Source organism: Lissotriton helveticus, chromosome 10, assembly GCF_964261635.1.
Source record: "Lissotriton helveticus chromosome 10, aLisHel1.1, whole genome shotgun sequence".
NCBI lineage: Eukaryota > Metazoa > Chordata > Amphibia > Caudata > Salamandridae > Lissotriton > Lissotriton helveticus.
The window spans coordinates 1116793467-1116814431 of record NC_136071.1 but is presented as its reverse complement, the minus strand read 5'-3'; the positions used below and the strand labels follow the sequence as shown (position 1 = coordinate 1116814431).

At 45.0% G+C, this 20965-nt stretch overlaps 1 protein-coding gene across 1 annotated transcript in view; it reads right to left on the bottom strand.

The window, feature by feature from the left end:
• LOC144784828 (collagen alpha-4(VI) chain-like) overlaps window positions 1-20965 on the bottom strand; it is a 509156-nt gene that overhangs the window by 26299 nt on the left and 461892 nt on the right. Inside the window, exon 42 of the mRNA XM_078663887.1 lies at window positions 6917-6955. Within this exon, the coding sequence (XP_078520013.1) occupies window positions 6917-6955 (39 nt within the window). The remainder of the gene's footprint in view (window positions 1-6916; window positions 6956-20965) is intronic.

The window sequence follows — 20965 nt, the reverse complement described above, 5'->3', positions numbered from 1 at the left end:
TCTGCTTTCTTCAAGCTAAAAACTGACAACATAAGAAATGACCTCATCATGGATGTAAGCCGATTCCCCAACCACATCAGAATGTCTAACACTCAACCTAAAAACAAGGCATCCTGGCTGTACTTCGATACCTACTCGGAAGAAGCAATACACAAACTGCTCTGCACCTTGAAGCCCTCTAATCACCTCACAGACCCTCTACCTGCTAATGCTGTAAAAGACTTCATCCCTTTGCTCCTCCCTCTCTGGACCAAAATCATCAACAGCTCCCTACAACAAGGCCTCATTCCAGACTCCCTCAAGGTGGGGCAAGTCACGCCTATACTCAAGAAACCTACAGCTGATCCGTCTGACCTAAACAATTACCGGCCCATCACCAATATCCCCACCCTGGCCAAACTGCTGGAGAAATACGTCCAACTCCAACTAACAAAACACATTGATCACTTTGACCTCCTCAACCCTCATCAATCAGGCTTCCGAGCGAAACATAGCACAGAAACAGCTATGACACACATAATTGATGACGCCCTCCAATTTCTTGATCGCAATGAGTCCTGCCTCCTCATCCTTCTTGACCTCTCCTCAGCATTTGACACGGTCAAACATGAGAATTTGCTGGAGCTGCTAAGCACTAGAATGGGTCTATCGGGAACTGTTCTCAAATGGTTTTCGTCCTTCCTTCACAACCGGTATCAGAAGTTCAAGATCAACAATATGCTTTCTACACCCGTGCCTGCAGATCTAGGTGTTCCACAAGGATCCTCCCTCTCCCCCACACTGTTCAACCTCGTCATGGAACCGCTCGCCACCCTGCTCCAAGCCTCCAACGTCCAATTCCATATGTACGCTGACGACACACAACTTTACCTAAAGCTACAATCCCCGGAAGATATCAAACATCTGAACTCCACGCTTATCAACACTCAATCTTGGCTGGCTGATAATCACCTCAAACTAAATGCTCTGAAAACTGAGTTCCTACTCATCTCATCCCCGGCGAAAATTTCCACCACTCAGACATGGCTCAATAACCTAACAGCACTCAATGTCCTTCCTACCATCGTGGACTCGGCAAAATCCCTATGCATCACACTCGATGCCAAGCTCAACATGCAGCAGCACGTTAGCAAAGCCACAAAAGGAGCTAATTTCCAAATCAACACACTGAGGAAAATTAAACCCTTCCTCCCTGCCGAAGATTTCCGAACTGCTGTACAAGCTTTAGTCATCCCTCGAATAGACTACGGAATTGTGGCCCTCAGCGGACTCCCGCTATCCACAACAGCACCCTTAAGAGCCTCCCTGAACGCTGCCGCGAGACTCATTACTGGCTCAAGAAAACATTCGCATATATCCCCAGACTTAAAGTCTCTAAAATGGCTGCCTTTTGAAGCTAGAATACAGCTAAAAATCGCAGTTATGACACACGTGGCCGTGCACCACAATGCACCCAACTACCTCGCTCAAAAGTTGTCTATATCAGGAGGTTCGAGATCCAATAGAAGTGCAAAAAATCTACTCCTGAAACCTCGTAGATTCCGGAAAGAGAAAACATACAAGCGCTCCTTCTCAGGAATGGCACCCAGGATCTGGAATGCGCTCCCTCCTGAAACCAGGCTTATCTCCTCCACTGCACTCTTCAAGAAAGAGGTGAAATCCATCCTTCTGGCCAAGATCTCCTGAACCTTTTAGGGGCTGGATCAGAGACTCTGCATTGCTTTGTATCACTGCTCACCCTGTCCTTTGGCACTATACTTCTACTTGGTGGGAACACTATTACGTTACTCTCTTACTACCAACCAATATATGATACACTCTGGCTTACTGAGTCACTCTCCCGATGCCCTCACTCAGTGTCCTCTCTATACTAGGACATTGGTATAAGACATCCTCACACCCAAGGTGTACCTGAACACCTCTGTAGTGGGATCAATGACTTGTGCCGTCTTATATTACTTGTTTACCTGATTGTATATTGATATGTCTTATGTATGTTATTATTACCCTACCATGTTATTGACTTTTATACTGCTCCCACTATCTCTGTTCACTCCTACTGCCCCTGCCCTGTCTTTGTGAAGCGCTCTGATATCTGTAAGGATCTTGTCCGCGCTATATAAAACTTTGAATAAATAAATAAATAAATAAATAAATAAGCAAATCCCCATAGAAGGTCCTTTAACTTCAGGCCTTAATCATTTCCCTTTCTCAGATTACAATTCTTAGTCAGGATAAGCACAGATTATGCAAATTACTTCTGTCCGAATTCACAATGTAATGCTATCTCACCTAGCTGTCTTGGCCACCTGGCCTGGATTCAGCCATTGTGAACTGCGATTTAAGAAACCTATTTCAGAATGACAAATACTTGATCAGTTGGTAAGGTCAGGAGAAGTGAAGGTTGCAAATATGTTTGCAGGCTGCAATGGAATGAGAACAAGTCTATTCATGAATATAACTGCTAGGGAAAGGACAATATGTCAAATGCTGCTGGTCTAGTTGTTCCTCTCTCTATGAATTAATCCACGACCAATTAACTACACGTTTTTATAATGCTTACCATGTTTTTCTTAATCAATTGATTTCATTTCCATGCCCAATCATGAGTTCAAAGCTAGGATTAAGGGTCTGGACCACCTCTTCAGTCCTGTATATAGTTAGCTATTCTGACAGGACCCATACAGTGAGCAATAAGTTTTTTTATCTGTAGATGATTCTAGAAATTGAGCACTAAGTTTGTTTATCTTTAGATGATTCTAGAATAAAATTAACATATATGCCACATTTGTTCATTAGGTCATTAGCGAGGTGACCAGATTTCAAATGGTGACACAATTTTTGCACATTTATAGAAGTTTGTCTTGGTACTATTGGGCCAATTGCTTCATATTTGTTTTCATACATTGGCTGTTTTATGCGTCGTTTTATGGCAGTCAATATTTGGCTTCGAGTCAATGTACTGCAGGAATTATTTAACCAATTTTGTTGAGGCTGTTCAACCATTAATGTTCCATTAAATTATTTTCACTATTAATCTCTGCTAAACAAGCACATATTTTCTGTCTTTAGGCCCCTTTGCAACTTACTGAAGGAATCTGTAGGGTCCCCTTTTTACAATTTTAAGCTTACCTGTGCTACTTTTCATTTCCAGGCCTATATTTTCTCCAGTGCATCACAACTTCACTGGTGGATGCAGCCAACATTTTAATGGTTGAAGGTCAATGCACCTGCCTACTGCAAACACAGTCAGTATGTGCAGGCAGAGGAGGATCATACAAGGGAAATCGCTGCACATCTACGCCAAAGGCAAACCCAACTGCTCCCATCTGCACTGAGTCCACATGTTACACAGGAAATGCTGTCAGGTTTGGCCCAGCTCCAGGTGTGCTATCCTAGATGCCTAAGCGCATTGGAAACTTCAAACTCCTTTTCTGAAATTGCACATTTCTGAATTAGGCATATGCAGATTGACTGAAAGTCAAGATTTAGCAAACCTCTGTACTTTGAACCATTGGCTCATCTGCAATGCCGAGCTCGATCTGGCCTCTTTGAATTTGCCTCCAAGTCATCCTGGACTATTACTTGCCCTAGGTGCTGGTGAGTTCTCACTCCAAGGAGCCCTCTAGGGCCCCACACCAGCATCTATCAAGTCACACCACTGTTCAGAAATCTTACACTAAACCATGGGGCGTGATATCCTGCATATTCCTAAGCTTCTGTTCACTTCTCAAACACCATTGGGTCATATTTGACATGCTGATAACTCATCAGTGGGACATTTTGCTTCTTACTGAACTATAGGTGCAGGACTCTTCTCATCCAGCCCTCCCCAACGAGATTCCCGCAACATATTAAATCCTTCACTTTAACAGAGCATCCAAAGGTGGCGGGTGACTTTAATCTACAAGGACAGGCTGACACGCAGATCCATTCAGACCGACCCCATACCGGGCTGTGAAAAACTGTTATAAACTCTGCCATACCCTTATGCTTCTTTACCTTTCTTATACTTAGGATGATCCTCCTTCTTTGTCAGCTGATAAACACTTTGTGGTAATATTTGCAATTGAGCTCCATGAACTAGCTTCTAAATTGTCGGTCTTAGGGCCTGATTTAGATTTTGGCGGACGGGTTACTGCGTCTCAAATAGTAACTGATATCCCGTCCGCTGAAGTATCAATTCCATAGGATATAGTGGGATTTATATTTGATGATCCAAAACAGGTTCTCTGTGGCAGACATTGCATTTACACAATAATGTGTGCTATGAAGAACTCAGTACATTTCTGATCTCTGCTTGTGTCCTTCCACATGATCTGTTATCTAGGTGAATGTTTCAATGTTATTCACCTGTTCCCTCTTTATTCTTGATTCTGAGAATAAGCAAAGTAGTCACATGAATATCAGTTTGAATATTTTGGATAGCATTAGTTCCTTAAGTCCAATCCATTTTAATTGATTTACATGTTCATCTTTTATTAGTGTATTTACCCAAAAGCTCTTGCCACTGGTTGGTCAGAAATATTGCTCAGGTGGATAAGAGTCCCAAGTTCATAGTATGCCCTTCACTACTGGAGATTTTCTGTTTCTGCTAATATTAGGTTTACCTAGGTTTGTACTCCTGTTCAAAAGTGTTGTACCTCTTGCTTCCAGTGTGTTTTTCCTGCCTTTTTATTTAAAAACGGAGTTTAGGGTGGCCATGACTATTTCCTAGTTGAACTCTGGCCCTTGGGATTTCACTTGCCAACAATCATAGTACAGCTACAATATAATGAATATACCTAACTATGAAGAACTCAGCAAGTACCAAACTTGACACCCGTATGTAGGTTATATTAGCACAATAGCATCATTATGGACTTTGTTTTTCAATAACGGCATACGTATCCAAACACAAACTCATATGTCAAACATATGCATTCGGAAACAGATTGGTTTTCATCTTCATTATAATAAAGCACTTTGTCATACGCGGGCACGTTTGGATAGATAAGGCCTGATGTGAAGTTTTTAACAGGTTCTCAGTCACAACGTGTTGGTTTGGCATTCACTAAATCATATTCCCTTATTGACAAAGATTGGGGTTCATGCATCAATAATGTTGCATCCACATCCTTTCTCTTGGGCCTCTACCGCAAGGGGTGGATGAATTTACTATAATTATATTTATACTAGTAAATATACACAGGGGTCTCTCAATCATTGAGATAGATTGGAGAAGCTGGGGACTGGTACCTGTGACACACTTCCGACCCTCAATCACCAATAGAACATCGCTGCAGTTAAGTGTCACATCGGGAATCGTCCCCTCGGAGATAAAGCGCACATGGTTTTCATCCTGCTGGTCAACTTGGTGTATCTTTGTGGTTCGATCAAGACAGTGGATGACATCATCAACGTCATCGTTGTGATGACACTCCATTGTTAGGTTTATAGCAGACTTCAAAGGGAAAAAATATTTCTCTGGAGAAATACCTATACTCCTTCCTGTTCAATTCAAGAGTGTTTGCAAACAATTCCTACAGTGGGGACATGGGCCTGATTTACGAAGCTTAGTGCTTGCGATTACTAAATTGCAAATATTTGCGATTCTCTATTTGGTAACTGCAAACAGTAATGTACGAAAGTGTGTTTTACACTTTCTGAGATTCCCAGTGGGTCTCAAATAGACCTACCTCATGAATATTAATGAGGTAGGTCTCAGTTTGAGACCCATTGGGAATCGCAAACATCAAAGGGATGGTCACCTGCTCGGGTCAGCATACCACCATGTCTGTGGCATTTTTAAAGAAAGCAATTTTTTTTAAATGCAGCCCATTTCCCTTAAAGGAAAATGGGATGCATTTAAAAAAAAAAAAAAAACTTTTTCAATTTAATTTTCAAAGACTAGGCCGAGTTACGTGGGACCACTCACTGCCTGCTCTTCAAAAATATATATGTTTTCATTCTCAAATGGTAAGAGACCCCTTCCCTTTTGCAAATGGCTTACCACCAACTTTAAGTTGGTAGTAAAATGCGAATTTCTGCAACCGTATTTTGGTTGCAAAACATTTGCACACACCAATGCAAATTAGTATTAGGAATGGACGCCCTAAACAGACCCCTTCCAAATACCGTATCACAATCCCAAATTTCGATTTGGTAACAGGCTACTGAATCACAATTTGTGTCTCGTACAGTTGAAAAAGTCTTTTTGCTTTCACAAATGGCCTAATTCTATGAATTGGACCATTCGCGAACGCAATAAAGCTTTGTACATCTGGCCCATAGTTACTTCATACATTTTAAAGAGGTACCTTATAAATATTTTCAGGGTAAAATGTTTGTGAATTAACAGGTTGTGGATGCCCAATGTATTTGGATGCCTGTTCGCTGACCCCTTCTCTTTCTCACCCAAGCTCCAAGTTTATGATGCTGGTGTATTTTTCATATATGGATACATGATATGTATTTGTCATATGGATTGTTAATATCATAGGTTTTCTAACATTTCATTTAGCACTGATCCTCTGAATCAGGTTGTGGAATTTAGACCTGCAAATGACCTTCCTTTGAACAGCTGGGTAACACTTGGGTTCATAAAAACACTTGTGTTGTCTCCTGAAATTTTGAATTGATCATTTATAAATAGTTTCCACTGACTACATTGGCTTGACACAGGCTTTTTTGACTTGCATTGGACTTCTTTGGAGAGCAACGTGCATGAAAGTATTGTGTCTAAGAGTTGCACTTGATTTTAAGGTGTGTCTTTATTTATCCAGTTGATGTTTCCTCATTCTTTTCTGCTGGTTAAAGGTAATCCAATGACCAAAACACACTACAGGTTCTTCCAGCAACCATTTGTAAGTAGTTAACGGGAATTCCCACCAGGGCAGGGGCATTCAAGAGAGCTAATTCTGTACACAGGTCTTACCTTCGCTCAGTGCCGTCTCTTCAACATTATCAGCAATTCCTGTTTATGAAAATAAAGCAAAAAAATAATTAGTAAACAGCACGTTATTGAAATGTTATTAAAATGACATACTTTTACATACAAAGCACAAGCGAATGAGCCAACATGTTTGTTTTCTCTGTCACATAGTCCCACATACGCACACACATACATATATAGACCTGAAACCAAAAGTAGTGAGCGATAATAGGTGAAAGTATTGAACTTAACACATCAGTCCTAAAATGAGCTGATCAAAAGACGGTGCAGATTTACACACAGTTGAAAAGTTAGGATTTTTCCCTGTTTAGGAGTAGTAAAGTTAGAAATCTTAACTTTACTCCTCCTAAATGCCTTTTGTGAATACCGAAAGTCGTAACGTTAGGATTTTGTCTCAGTTTAAGAGTAGTAAAGTTAGGAATCCTAACTTTACTACTCCCAGATGCCTTTTGTGAATACCAAAAGTCATAAATTTAGGATTTTGTCTCAGATTACTTTTGTGAATCGGGCCCTCAGTGCGAAGGGAAACTTTTGACAGGTGTGACCCAATAGGCTTACACATGCCCACTCTATTGTGAGCAGCCTAAAATCATTCCAAGGTCTCAGACAAACCAAAACCATTGACTTGCACAGGCACTGTGTTTTATTGCCACTTTTTGTCTTAAAATGGTAAAAATTCCTATCTTGTTCCCTTTTTCCAATGTTGCCCCTTTTGTGTCATTTTGTCTACTATATTTCTCACCTTTTTAGTAAATTAGGTTGAGAACTTTATTGGCTTTTTTCTTAAAATTATTATTCTCTGGGTGTTGTTTAAATACATAACTTGCATTTAATTAGAGTGATATTAATTCAAAAATACATTTGGTGCTTATTTATTTGACCTTCATAAGGTAAGCGTCATAATTACAAAAACTTGTGGTACTTCAGAACATGAGAGAATGGTTGACAGGGTGTAATCCTGGAGTGTGAAATGTAAAGAACATTTTGAATCTTTACCTTATTCTTCTTAACAAATACTGGTAGTGTGACATGCTTTTTGTATACAGATTTCAAATGACACCGATATAAATGCGGACACAACTAAATGAAAGTAAAGGAAACCCCATGGTTCTAGAAGTCATATCCTGCAATGTTTCCAATGGTGGCGGTCTTCATGAACTTGTGTGTATAGCGCATCTTCTGATGTAGAAGATGCATCCAAAACGTTTGCTTGGAGTTGCAGTTCTTTGGATTATTCTCTCCCGGATTTCTTTGGCTTCTGAAGATTAGTGGAAGAGGCTGGTTGGCATGACTGGTCCTCTGAGGATTTCCCCTTACAGTTAATATTTATTGCTATTGATATGTAAGTTTATTCAGAGACATTTGCAAACAGCTGAATTTTGGTCACATACGTTGGGTTTTGCTACTCTTGTAAACGTGATTTCCTACAAACGTTCAGGGGTGCTATTATTTGCTCAGATAACTTGTTTAGGAGAGTTAAGGAACTCCAAGATTGGTATAGTTTTTTTTGTCGGTTTTATTAACTCCTTTTAAAATTACCTCTCTGAATGCTCTGCTATAGCCTGTGCTACCTGTTACTGTTTAAATTAGCCCCCCAAGAGCTCCCTTTCGTGTATATTGCTCTTTGCATTTTATTGTAATTAATTTGTTTTATAAGAATGCTCTGCTACTGTATAACTGTTCCTTGTCTTATAACCTTTTTGTACACATGTAAAGCGCTCTGATACCCCAGGGTCGAGCCAGCGCTATATACAACCTTTAAAATAAAAATAAAATAAATAAATATGAGGAAAGATAATTCTCTACTATTGTCTTGTTGATCGTTAACTAGGGTAAGGGAGAGTTATATTTAAAACAATACATAGTTGAACACCAAGCTAAAGTTATGAAAGTATTCTCATACTATTAATTGCTGTCCTCTTTTAATTAACTGATCACTCTAATAAATAAAGAATAGCTCAAAGAGAGTGGTTGAACTTTCAGGTGTAACAGTGTGCAGAAATATATTGATTATATAATGGAGGATTTGTAACTTGTTACATTCCTCTTTTTTCAGTGAAGGTTCAACAGAATAAAAACTGATAATAAGTCTTCCGTAAAGGAAGATCCGATGACATCTTATCCCAGCTGTTTCCTCTTTCCCCTTCTGGGCATTCTAAATAAATGTTTTCCCTGGTGTACTTTGGATACAGGAGTGGGCAAGTCGGAATATTCATCAAAGTATTTCATGGTATTCCTGTAAGGAGGGTTCTTGTTTGTAATTTAGTTACAACAGTAAGGTCATTGCTGGAGCTAGTGCTTGGGCATGGGATATTTGCAAAAATTCTGGACTTAATAACAACATTTTTTCCTGGCATAAGTGGGATTTTCTCTAGGAAAAAGTTGTAAACGGTGCATGCAAAATTGAAACCTTATTCACAAAGCATGGATCATCCATGTATTGCTTACGCAGAAGTAACGTATGAATGCAGAAGTCCCACAGAGTATGCATATATTTCTGCACTCATGGGTGACTTCTAGGTAAGTAGTTTTGGGTGTCCCCCAGAGTTACGGGTGAAGCATGGGAAAGGCAAAGCAAATAAGGTGAACATCAATACACTCATAACGTTCTTGGTATTCAAAAATATTTGCAGTTTATTTCACACACTTATCTGCAACTGAATGATCAATATGTAAGTTCTCCAAAAAGTGTGAGAAAGAAAGTAAAAAAAGAAAAATCAACATTTAATAATGTATGCAAGGTGAATTCTCTGTACATACAATGTTAGGAATAAGTGTATGAACGAATAGTATGTGAATACCATACATTTACTTTCGAATGCTCTGTACAATAGAGTGAGTTATGAGTTTTTAAATAAAATTCACTATTGTATACATCAACAATACAATGCCATACACCTACTTCATGTCAGTCTTTAGAAAGTTTCTTTGAATAAGTACAAACACTTTTTGTAGTTTCACAAAGTAATTCATCTCACCAGAAGATTGATCTATGGTATAATCCACAGGAGTGCAAGGAAGGCAAAGCCGTGTTCTACTCCCTTTTTTTTTTTTTTGGTTGTAAGACTTTATTAGCAGTTGCCAAACGTACATTACATTCTAGTACAACCCGGAGGTCAGTTGTCTTTCACACAATAGTTCACCTTCGTTGTTACACAGCTCTTCAGCCGACAACCTTCCGGTCCGGCAGCAATGTATCGACAATTTACTTAAGGCAGTGTGACATTATGTGAATAATCTGAATCGTCTTACTTTTATATATATATTTTTTTCTTAACACAACTTTAGACTCATTAAGAATAGTTATCTGTTTGTACCGGTATCGATGTATATTCAGTAACTCACGTTAGTGGGTGTTCCCGGCCTCTATCCTATCTCCTCTTGCCCCTAAGTCCTACAGGCAACCAGGCACATGTGTAAACCAAACCCCCTCCCGACCCTTGTCGATGACCTATAAGTGCATCATTTGTCCGTCTCTTCCTCGTCCCCTGAACTATCAATATCTTCTTCAGGAAGAGGTTCACACAGTTCCCCCCTATAACTATTCCAGGGCTGCCAGATCTTATTCCATTTGCGAGGGTTGGCTCTCATCTTGTACACTGCTCGCTCAACCACCATAAGTCTGTCCATATTCCTGCACCACTGTGCCAAAGTCGGTATTTCCGCCACTCCCCATTTCTGCGCTATATCCCGTTTGGCAACCATGACCCCCACCGTTACCCATTGCTGTCTCTGACGCGTCAGATCATTCTGTCCCCACACATTCAACAGGCACACACATGGGTCTGGTGTCAGTGATATCTCTAGAGTTTGGGAAATGGTGCGCATGATCTGTCGCCAATAGTCAGTGATAATCGGGCAGTCCCAAAGTGTGTGTAGCAGTGTCCCCTCTTCTCCACAGCCCCAGAGGCAGTTTGGGTGGTCTGCCCTATGTATTTTGTGCAGGGTAGTCCTAGTGTAGTAAACCCTGTGCAGTATCTTAAACTGCACCAATCGAAATCGGGCCGAAACGCCAGCCTCCCGTGGGGATGCCAATGCAGAGTTCCAATCCGTCTCATCCATCGCACCTAGCTCTTTCTCCCATTTCTCTTTTAATCTAACCAGAGGGTCCGGCAAGTTGTTCAGTAATTTTCGGTAAGTAAGGGACGTGGCGCCTGTTTGCATAAAGTCAGTGAGCAGACGGTCTTCTAGCGGCGAAGACTCCGGGACCGTGGATCCCGGCTCAATTGCCGCCATCAATGCATGTCTTATTTGTATGTATCGGTAGGTTTTGTTGGGGCCCAGTTCGTACTGCTGTTGTAGGTGCGAGAAGGAGACCATTCCATTGCTGGTCCATAGGTCTCCCACCGTGGTGATCCCAATGTTGTCCCATTGAGTAAATCCCTTGCTAAATCTCAAGCATCCTAACAGTTTGGTGTCCCACAAAGGTGTAAGTTTCGTTATAACCCCTCTCCATTTGAGTCTTGTCTGTGCCCTGTGCCATAGCGTCACTGTGTGTTTGGTTGGGCCTATTAGCTTTGCCGTGAGACCTCGGTTGTACAACGGGGCCTGTAGGCTGTGCGTGCCTAGTTGCGCTCTGTCTGCTAGATATGCCGGGTCATCTTGTGGGGCGTGGATCCACTTATTTATTACCTTGAGCTGCGATGCCCAGTAATACAATTGAATATTCGGCAGGGCTATCCCACCGTCGTACCAACCTCGATTGAGTTTCATATGCGCTACCCGGGCTGGGCGTTCTCCCCACAACAGACCTGTCACTACCGTCGTCACTTTCTGGAAATAAGAGGGTGGTACCAAAATTGGAGTGTTTTCTAATATATATAGTAGACGTGGTAGCGCCATCATTTTAAACAGTGCCGCTCGTCCCAGCATTGTCAAAGGGAGGGCTTTCCAATGTCTCACGTCTGCTTTTAAGCGAGTGAGTGGCGGTAGCAAGTTCTGCTCGTAAAATACCGCGGCGTCACGAGTGACATAGAGCCCCAGATATTTAAACGAGATATCTGCTATCATCAAGGGACAGTTGCCAGGAAGGGTCGGAGTAGGTCCCCTCAGCACATAGATGACCGATTTTGCCCAGTTGATCGTATAGCCCGAATTTGTGCCATGTGTGTCACATAGCTCCAGCAACACCGGGATTCTAGTCTCCGGGTCAGCCAGATAGACCAGCATGTCATCAGTGTATAGGGAAACTCTATCTTCCCAATCGACTCCTTTTAACAACGGGGTATTTCTAATGACAGTGGCTAGGGGCTCTAGAACCAAGGCGAACAGTAGGGGGGAAAGCGGGCAACCCTGCCGTGTTCCCCTAGCTAATAGAATTTCTTGGGAGATATAGCCATTTGCTGCTACGTGCGCAACAAGATTCGTATAGAGAAGTCTTATCCAGGAAATAAATTTAGGGCCGAAGCCCATATGGGCTAACACCGCGAAGAGATACTGCCATTCCACCATATCAAACGCCATCCTGGCATCTAATGATAGTATGGCTGCCGGTCCCGTCAGCAAGGGGGCTCGTGTTATCGCTCCGTGTACACGACGAAGGTTCATTGCCGTGCTTCTATGTGGCATGAAGCCCGATTGATCCGGATGAATCACACACGATAGATGGGGCATCAGTCTGTTGGCCAGTATTTTTGCCAGAATTTTTGCTTCGGCATTAATAAGAGAAATCGGACGGTATGATGCACACTCAGTGGGTGGCTTGCCCGGTTTTGGTATGGCCACAATGGTCGCCACTCGCTGATCATGGGGCAAGGTTCCCTCAACTCGACTCTCCATAAACATGGCTAGTAAGGGTTTGCTCAGTACGTCTGACATAGTCTGAAACCATTCGATCGGGATCCCGTTAGGGCCCAGTGCTTTACCCGTGCGAAGCGCTGTAATTGCCAATTGTATCTCTTCTACCGATAGGTCTGCCTCTAGCTCGTCCACAGCATCTTGTGGCAAAGTCATGGTTTGCACAGTTTGGAGCGCTAACATTGCTGCTTCTGCCGTGAATTCTACTTCCGGGGTGTATACCCCTTGGAAGTGATCGGCTAGGACCTCTATTATTTCCGAGGGACGCGAGTGTAGTATCCCCTCCGAATCTCTCAACTGTAGTATGTTTTTGCAACCGTCCTTTTTTTTATCCAGCCAGGCCAGGAGTTTGCTGGCTTTGTCCCCTATATCGTACACCCTGTGCGCTGTCGCGTCTATGTTCTCAACTGTCCGTCGTCTAAGATGGTCGTCATGCAGTCGTTGGCAGAGGTTAAGCGCGTGCAGTGTATCCTCCGTTGGGCTCGCCATATGGGCCATATTTGCAGTGTCTAATTTTAGCTTTAAGTCCCGCAGTTCCCTTTTTTGCTGGTGCTTGTGTCCCGCTATTGTCGTAATCGCCTGTCCTCTTAACACTGTTTTATAGGCCTCCCATAAGGTTGTGGGGGAGGATACAGAATCTGTGTTTTCTGTGAAGTAATATCGGGTTGCCTTTTTCAATTCTTTACAGATGTGTGGTACCTTGAGATACCCTGGGTAAATTGGACAGACTCTTTTGCGGACCCTTTCAGAGCACGACAGGCTCAGTGTTAGAGGAGAGTGATCTGAAATTCCCCTAGGCCTAATCTTCATGTCATGTATTGTAAGGTGGCCCCCTCCCAGTGTAAGGAAGTAGTCAATGCGAGAGAGGCTGTTATGGGTTGCAGAGTAATAGGTGTAGTGTTGGCCTTCAGGGTTAAGATGTCGCCATATGTCCAGTAGCCCCTGCGCCTCCATGAACTCACCAAAGCGGGACGGGCCAGGAGTCTGCGTTTGGACCGGAAACCTATCCTGTATATTATGAGCCACTGCATCAAAATCGCCCCCCACCACAAGGTCTCCCTCCGGGAGTTCCAGCAGGAATTTCCCCAATTCAGGAAGGGCAGCCACATGCAGCGCCGGTGGAATGTATACCGACACTACGTTAAGCGATTGTCCCTCCCATTGTCCACACGCCGCTGCAAAGCGGCCGTGGTCATCAGATTTAGTGGTCTGTAGTATGAACCGGGATGTATTCCTCATTAAAATGCCTGTCCCCCGGGATCCCGAAGTGAAGTCTGAATGTACTTTCATGCGGTAACCCCGTCTGTCCAGTGCCTTGCTGCCTGTGCCCACTTGCATTTCCTGAAGAAGGATCAGGTCATGATTTAATCTCCTGATACCCTGCAAAACCAGCCCCCTCTTTATCTTGTCTCCCAGTCCTCGCACATTCCAGGACATCAATTGTAATGGGTTTACCGGCCCTGAGTGAGGATTTCCATCTAGGGTATCAGTCTGTGTATCTTGTGCCATTTCTTGTCTACAAGGATGGACATGTTTGTCAAAATTATTAGTGTCATTGTTCCCGGTCTATACCCATCTGCGTAGGTACAATTCCGAGTCTGTATTAACAGGTGCGCTCGTATTTTGGGCTGGCTCCATTGCGCTCGGCCTGTACCCACCAATACGTCAGTACTTTTGCAACTTACACAATCCTGCTGAGTCAAACAATTCAAACAATTAAACACTCCCATCTCCCCTCTCCCCTGAATTCCCCCCCTCCCTGCCCCCCTGCTACACGGACTTCGAACTATCCGCCACCCCAACTTAGCAGAGTGCTTGACCCACCCCACATTGAAACACAAAGTTACTTGCTCGTTGGGGGAGAAGAATACTCCGGAGTCAGCGACCCCCCTTACCCTCCTCGGAGGTCCTTAGCCCAGTGTCCATGGCAGCCTAAGCGGCAGTTCCATAACTGATAAATATTCCGTACCCATCGGCCTACTATTCCTCCGTCACTGAGTCTCCGTGAATGCTGTCTCTCGCTGGTGAGCGTCTCGCCCCCTCTGGTCCTGATTCCTGAGTGTCTGCGCGTTCTTCTGTGCGTTGATCTTTTGTGTTCCTGCCTGTGCGGCACGGCCGAGAAGCCGGTCTCCAGCCCTCAAGCCAGTCCTGGCCTACATCCGGATTGTCAAAAAACCATGCCTTATTTTCCGCTACCACTCTCAGTTTAGCTGGGAACAACATAGAATACGGGATCTCTCTGGCCCTAGGTCTTTTTTAATGTCCAAAAACGTCTTCCGTCGACGGGCCACTTCCGCGGTGTAGTCCGGGAAGAAGGCCAGGGTGGAGTTCTGGATCTTCACTGGAGGGGACACTCTTGCCGCCTGCAAAATTGCGTCCCTGTCACAGAAGTTAAATAGTCTCGCCAAAATGGGCCTTGGAGCTGCTCCTGGCTTTGGTTGTCCTCCCGGCACCCTGTGCGCTCTCTCGACCGAGAAGAAGGTCGACAGACCTTTAGGCTGAAGTCTCGTCTTTATCAAGTCTTCTACGAAGAGATCAGTCGCTCTGGTACCTTCAGATTCTGGAACCCCAAGAACTCTTATGTTGTTCCTCCTGGAGCGCCCTTCTTGATCGTCCAGCTTCTCTTTTAGTACTTTATTTTCTGCCGTTATTTTCTCCATTGCTGTTTGCAATTCAGACACATCCTCCACCAGTGATTTCGTGACTAGTTCCAGCGATCCCACCTTTTCAGACATTTTATGGAGGTCCGCTCTGATGAGAGTTATCTCGGTAGAGATGGAGCCCACTGTGGTTTGTACCTGTGCCAACGCCCGCATCACATCGTCTAGTGTCGCTTTCTTCACCCCTGCTCCGTCTGTCGTTTTCGTAGCGTTTAGTCTGTCGTCTGCTGGGGGAGAGGCACTCTTGTCGCATGCGTATCGTTCTATACGAGTTTGTGTCGTGCCACTTTTGGAGCCTTTACCCGCCATGGTGCTTGCCTTTTCGGTATCGCTCACCAGAACCGGTTGGTTTTCTTGAAGAACAGTGCGGATAGGGGGGGGGGCAGCTGTGCTTTCTCGATCTGCCGTCACTCAGGCTCACTCGTCACCCTCCTACGTTCACTCAGGCCGTGTCCTGGCCGACGCTGGCATTACACGTCTCACACTTTAATTCCTTATGGCACCTCTGGATAGACGCGCACATTCAGATAGCCGGTCCCATTTATTCGGCACCCACGCTTATGCGGTAACTTCCTTACCCTGATTGGCGTGATTGAGGGCAGAGACGTTCTTGTTGATGGCCCCACTCGACGCCGCCACTGCCAAAATTGCGCCTCGTAGCAGTGGTGAATTGTTCTCCCGGGGTGATGGTGTAACCCGGTGAGCTAGGGTCCCCCCCAACCTCCGGTGCTATGTACTCTGATGCGTCTTCGAGTCGATAAGCCCACCGGGTCCATGCTATTGCTGAGCAGGCTTATATAGTTGTGTCCTTTCGTTGACTGGCGTGATTGAAGGCAGAGGCGTTCTTGGTGATGGCCCCACTCGTCGCCGCAGCTGCCAAAATTGCGCCCCGCAGCAGTGGTGAACGGCGCTGTTTTCCGGGGTAGTAATTAAACAACAGGGGGTGGTGATGGACAGAGTTTCTGAATTAAGCAGAATCTCTCACCCAGTCAAGAGATCAGGGCTAGATCCAACACCGTTTTTTAGCTCATTGCACCATCCCAGTTTCAGAACCTGGCTGTATGCAAATTAGTCTGTCCCTGGCCCAGTGCATCATGGGAACAGGGCAGACCAGACTACAAAAGCCAATTCTTTCACTGGGAAGGAAACAAGCTTCCGGGGACCGGTTTCTGGCATTACAGCCGTCTTCGGCCCGGCTTGCTTGAATCCTGATGGTGCAATGAGCAAGGGACTCACGTCTGAGTATACCCTTCCACGCTTATGGTGGACAAAATAATTAAACAACAGGGGGTGGTGATGGACAGAGTTTCTGAATTAAGCAGAATCTCTCACCCAGTCAAGAGATCAGGGCTAGATCCAACACCGTTTTTTAGCTCATTGCACCATCCCAGTTTCAGAACCTGGCTGTATGCAAATTAGTCTGTCCCTGGCCCAGTGCATCATGGGAACAGGGCAGACCAGACTAGACTAGACTACAAAAGCCAATTCTTTCACTGGGAAGGAAACAAGCTTCCGGGGACTGGTTTCTGGCATTACAGCCGTCTTCGGCCCGGCTTGCTTGAATCCTGATGGTGCAATGAGCAAGGGACTCACGTCTGAGTATACCCTTCCACGCTTATGGTGGACAAAATAATTAAACAACAGGGGGTGGTGATGGACAGAGTTTCTGAATTAAGCAGAATCTCTCACCCAGTCAAGAGATCAGGGCTAGATCCAACACCGTTTTTTAGCTCATTGCACCATCCCAGTTTCAGAACCTGGCTGTATGCAAATTAGTCTGTCCCTGGCCCAGTGCATCATGGGAACAGGGCAGACCAGACTACAAAAGCCAATTCTTTCACTGGGAAGGAAACAAGCTTCCGGGGACCGGTTTCTGGCATTACAGCCGTCTTCGGCCCGGCTTGCTTGAATCCTGATGGTGCAATGAGCAAGGGACTCACGTCTGAGTATACCCTTCCACGCTTATGGTGGACAAAATAATTAAACAACAGGGGGTGGTGATGGACAGAGTTTCTGAATTAAGCAGAATCTCTCACCCAGTCAAGAGATCAGGGCTAGATCCAACACCGTTTTTTAGCTCATTGCACCATCCCAGTTTCAGAACCTGGCTGTATGCAAATTAGTCTGTCCCTGGCCCAGTGCATCATGGGAACAGGGCAGACCAGACTACAAAAGCCAATTCTTTCACTTCTTTCACTGGGAAGGAAACAAGCTTCCGGGGATCGGTTTCTGGCATTACAGCCGTCTTCGGCCCGGCTTGCTTGAATCCTGATGGTGCAATGAGCAAGGGACTCACGTCTGAGTATACCCTTCCACGCTTATGGTGGACAAAATAATTAAACAACAGGGGGTGGTGATGGACAGAGTTTCTGAATTAAGCAGAATCTCTCACCCAGTCAAGAGATCAGGGCTAGATCCAACACCGTTTTTTAGCTCATTGCACCATCCCAGTTTCAGAACCTGGCTGTATGCAAATTAGTCTGTCCCTGGCCCAGTGCATCATGGGAACAGGGCAGACCAGACTACAAAAGCCAATTCTTTCACTGGGAAGGAAACAAGCTTCCGGGGACCGGTTTCTGGCATTACAGCCGTCTTCGGCCCGGCTTGCTTGAATCCTGATGGTGCAATGAGCAAGGGACTCACGTCTGAGTATACCCTTCCAAGCTTATGGTGGTCAAAATAATTAAACAACAGGGGGTGGTGATGGACAGAGTTTCTGAATTAAGCAGAATCTCTCACCCAGTCAAGAGATCAGGGCTAGATCCAACACCGTTTTTTAGCTCATTGCACCATCCCAGTTTCAGAACCTGGCTGTATGCAAATTAGTCTGTCCCTGGCCCAGTGCATCATGGGAACAGGGCAGACCAGACTACAAAAGCCAATTCTTTCACTGGGACGGAAACAAGCTTCCGGGGACCGGTTTCTGGCATTACAGCCGTCTTCGGCCCGGCTTGCTTGAATCCTGATGGTGCAATGAGCAAGGGACTCACGTCTGAGTATACCCTTCCACGCTTATGGTGGACAAAATAATTAAACAACAGGGGGTGGTGATGGACAGAGTTTCTGAATTAAGCAGAATCTCTCACCCAGTCAAGAGATCAGGGCTAGATCCAACACCGTTTCTTAGCTCATTGCACCATCCCAGTTTCAGAACCTGGCTGTATGCAAATTAGTCTGTCCCTGGCCCAGTGCATCATGGGAACAGGGCAGACCAGAATACAAAAGCCAATTCTTTCACTGGGAAGGAAACAAGCTTCCGGGGACCGGTTTCTGGCATTACAGCCGTCTTCGGCCCGGCTTGCTTGAATCCTGATGGTGCAATGAGCAAGGGACTCACGTCTGAGTATACCCTTCCACGCTTATGGTGGACAAAATAATTAAACAACAGGGGGTGGTGATGGACAGAGTTTCTGAATTAAGCAGAATCTCTCACCCAGTCAAGAGATCAGGGCTAGATCCAACACCGTTTTTTAGCTCATTGCACCATCCCAGTTTCAGAACCTGGCTGTATGCAAATTAGTCTGTCCCTGGCCCAGTGCATCATGGGAACAGGGCAGACCAGACTACAAAAGCCAATTCTTTCACTGGGAAGGAAACAAGCTTCCGGGGACCGGTTTCTGGCATTACAGCCGTCTTCGGCCCGGCTTGCTTGAATCCTGATGGTGCAATGAGCAAGGGACTCACGTCTGAGTATACCCTTCCACGCTTATGGTGGACAAAATAATTAAACAACAGGGGGTGGTGATGGACAGAGTTTCTGATTCTGAGTTTCTGTTGTTTAATTATTTTGTCCACCATAAGCGTGGAAGGGTATACTCAGACGTGAGTCCCTTGCTCATTGCACCATCAGGATTCAAGCAAGCCGGGCCGAAGACGGCTGTAATGCCAGAAACCGGTCCCCGGAAGCTTGTTTCCTTCCCAGTGAAAGAATTTGCTTTTGTAGTCTGGTCTGCCCTGTTCCCATGATGCACTGGGCCAGGGACAGACTAATTTGCATACAGCCAGGTTCTGAAACTGGGATGGTGCAATGAGCTAAAAAACGGTGTTGGATTTAGCCCTGATCTCTTGACTGGGTGAGAGATTCTGCTTAATTCAGAGACTCTGTCCATCACCACCCCCTGTTGTTTAATTATTTTGTCCACCATAAGCGTGGAAGGGTATACTCAGACGTGAGTCCCTTGCTCATTGCACCATCAGGATTCAAGCAAGCCGGGCCGAAGACGGCTGTAATGCCAGAAACCGGTCCCCGGAAGCTTGTTTCCTTCCCAGTGAAAGAATTGGCTTTTGTAGTCTGGTCTGCCCTGTTCCCATGATGCACTGGGCCAGGGACAGACTAATTTGCATACAGCCAGGTTCTGAAACTGGGATGGTGCAATGAGCTAAAAAACGGTGTTGGATTTAGCCCTGATCTCTTGACTGGGTGAGAGATTCTGCTTAATTCAGAGACTCTGTCCATCACCACCCCCTGTTGTTTAATTATTTTGTCCACCATAAGCGTGGAAGGGTATACTCAGACGTGAGTCCCTTGCTCATTGCACCATCAGGATTCAAGCAAGCCGGGCCGAAGACGGCTGTAATGCCAGAAACCGGTCCCCGGAAGCTTGTTTCCTTCCCAGTGAAAGAATTGGCTTTTGTAGTCTGGTCTGCCCTGTTCCCATGATGCACTGGGCCAGGGACAGACTAATTTGCATACAGCCAGGTTCTGAAACTGGGATGGTGCAATGAGCTAAAAAACGGTGTTGGATTTAGCCCTGATCTCTTGACTGGGTGAGAGATTCTGCTTAATTCAGAGACTCTGTCCATCACCACCCCCTGTTGTTTAATTATTTTGTCCACCATAAGCGTGGAAGGGTATACTCAGACGTGAGTCCCTTGCTCATTGCACCATCAGGATTCAAGCAAGCCGGGCCGAAGACGGCTGTAATGCCAGAAACCGGTCCCCGGAAGCTTGTTTCCTTCCCAGTGAAAGAATTGGCTTTTGTAGTCTGGTCTGCCCTGTTCCCATGATGCACTGGGCCAGGGACAGACTAATTTGCATACAGCCAGGTTCTGAAACTGGGATGGTGCAATGAGCTAAAAAACGGTGTTGGATTTAGCCCTGATCTCTTGACTGGGTGAGAGATTCTGCTTAATTCAGAGACTCTGTCCATCACCACCCCCTGTTGTTTAATTATTTTGTCCACCATAAGCGTGGAAGGGTATACTCAGACGTGAGTCCCTTGCTCATTGCACCATCAGGATTCAAGCAAGCCGGGCCGAAGACGGCTGTAATGCCAGAAACCGGTCCCCGGAAGCTTTTTTCCTTCCCAGTGAAAGAATTGGCTTTTGTAGTCTGGTCTGCCCTGTTCCCATGATGCACTGGGCCAGGGACAGACTAATTTGCATACAGCCAGGTTCTGAAACTGGGATGGTGCAATGAGCTAAAAAACGGTGTTGGATTTAGCCCTGATCTCTTGACTGGGTGAGAGATTCTGCTTAATTCAGAGACTCTGTCCATCACCACCCCCTGTTGTTTAATTATTTTGTCCACCATAAGCGTGGAAGGGTATACTCAGACGTGAGTCCCTTGCTCATT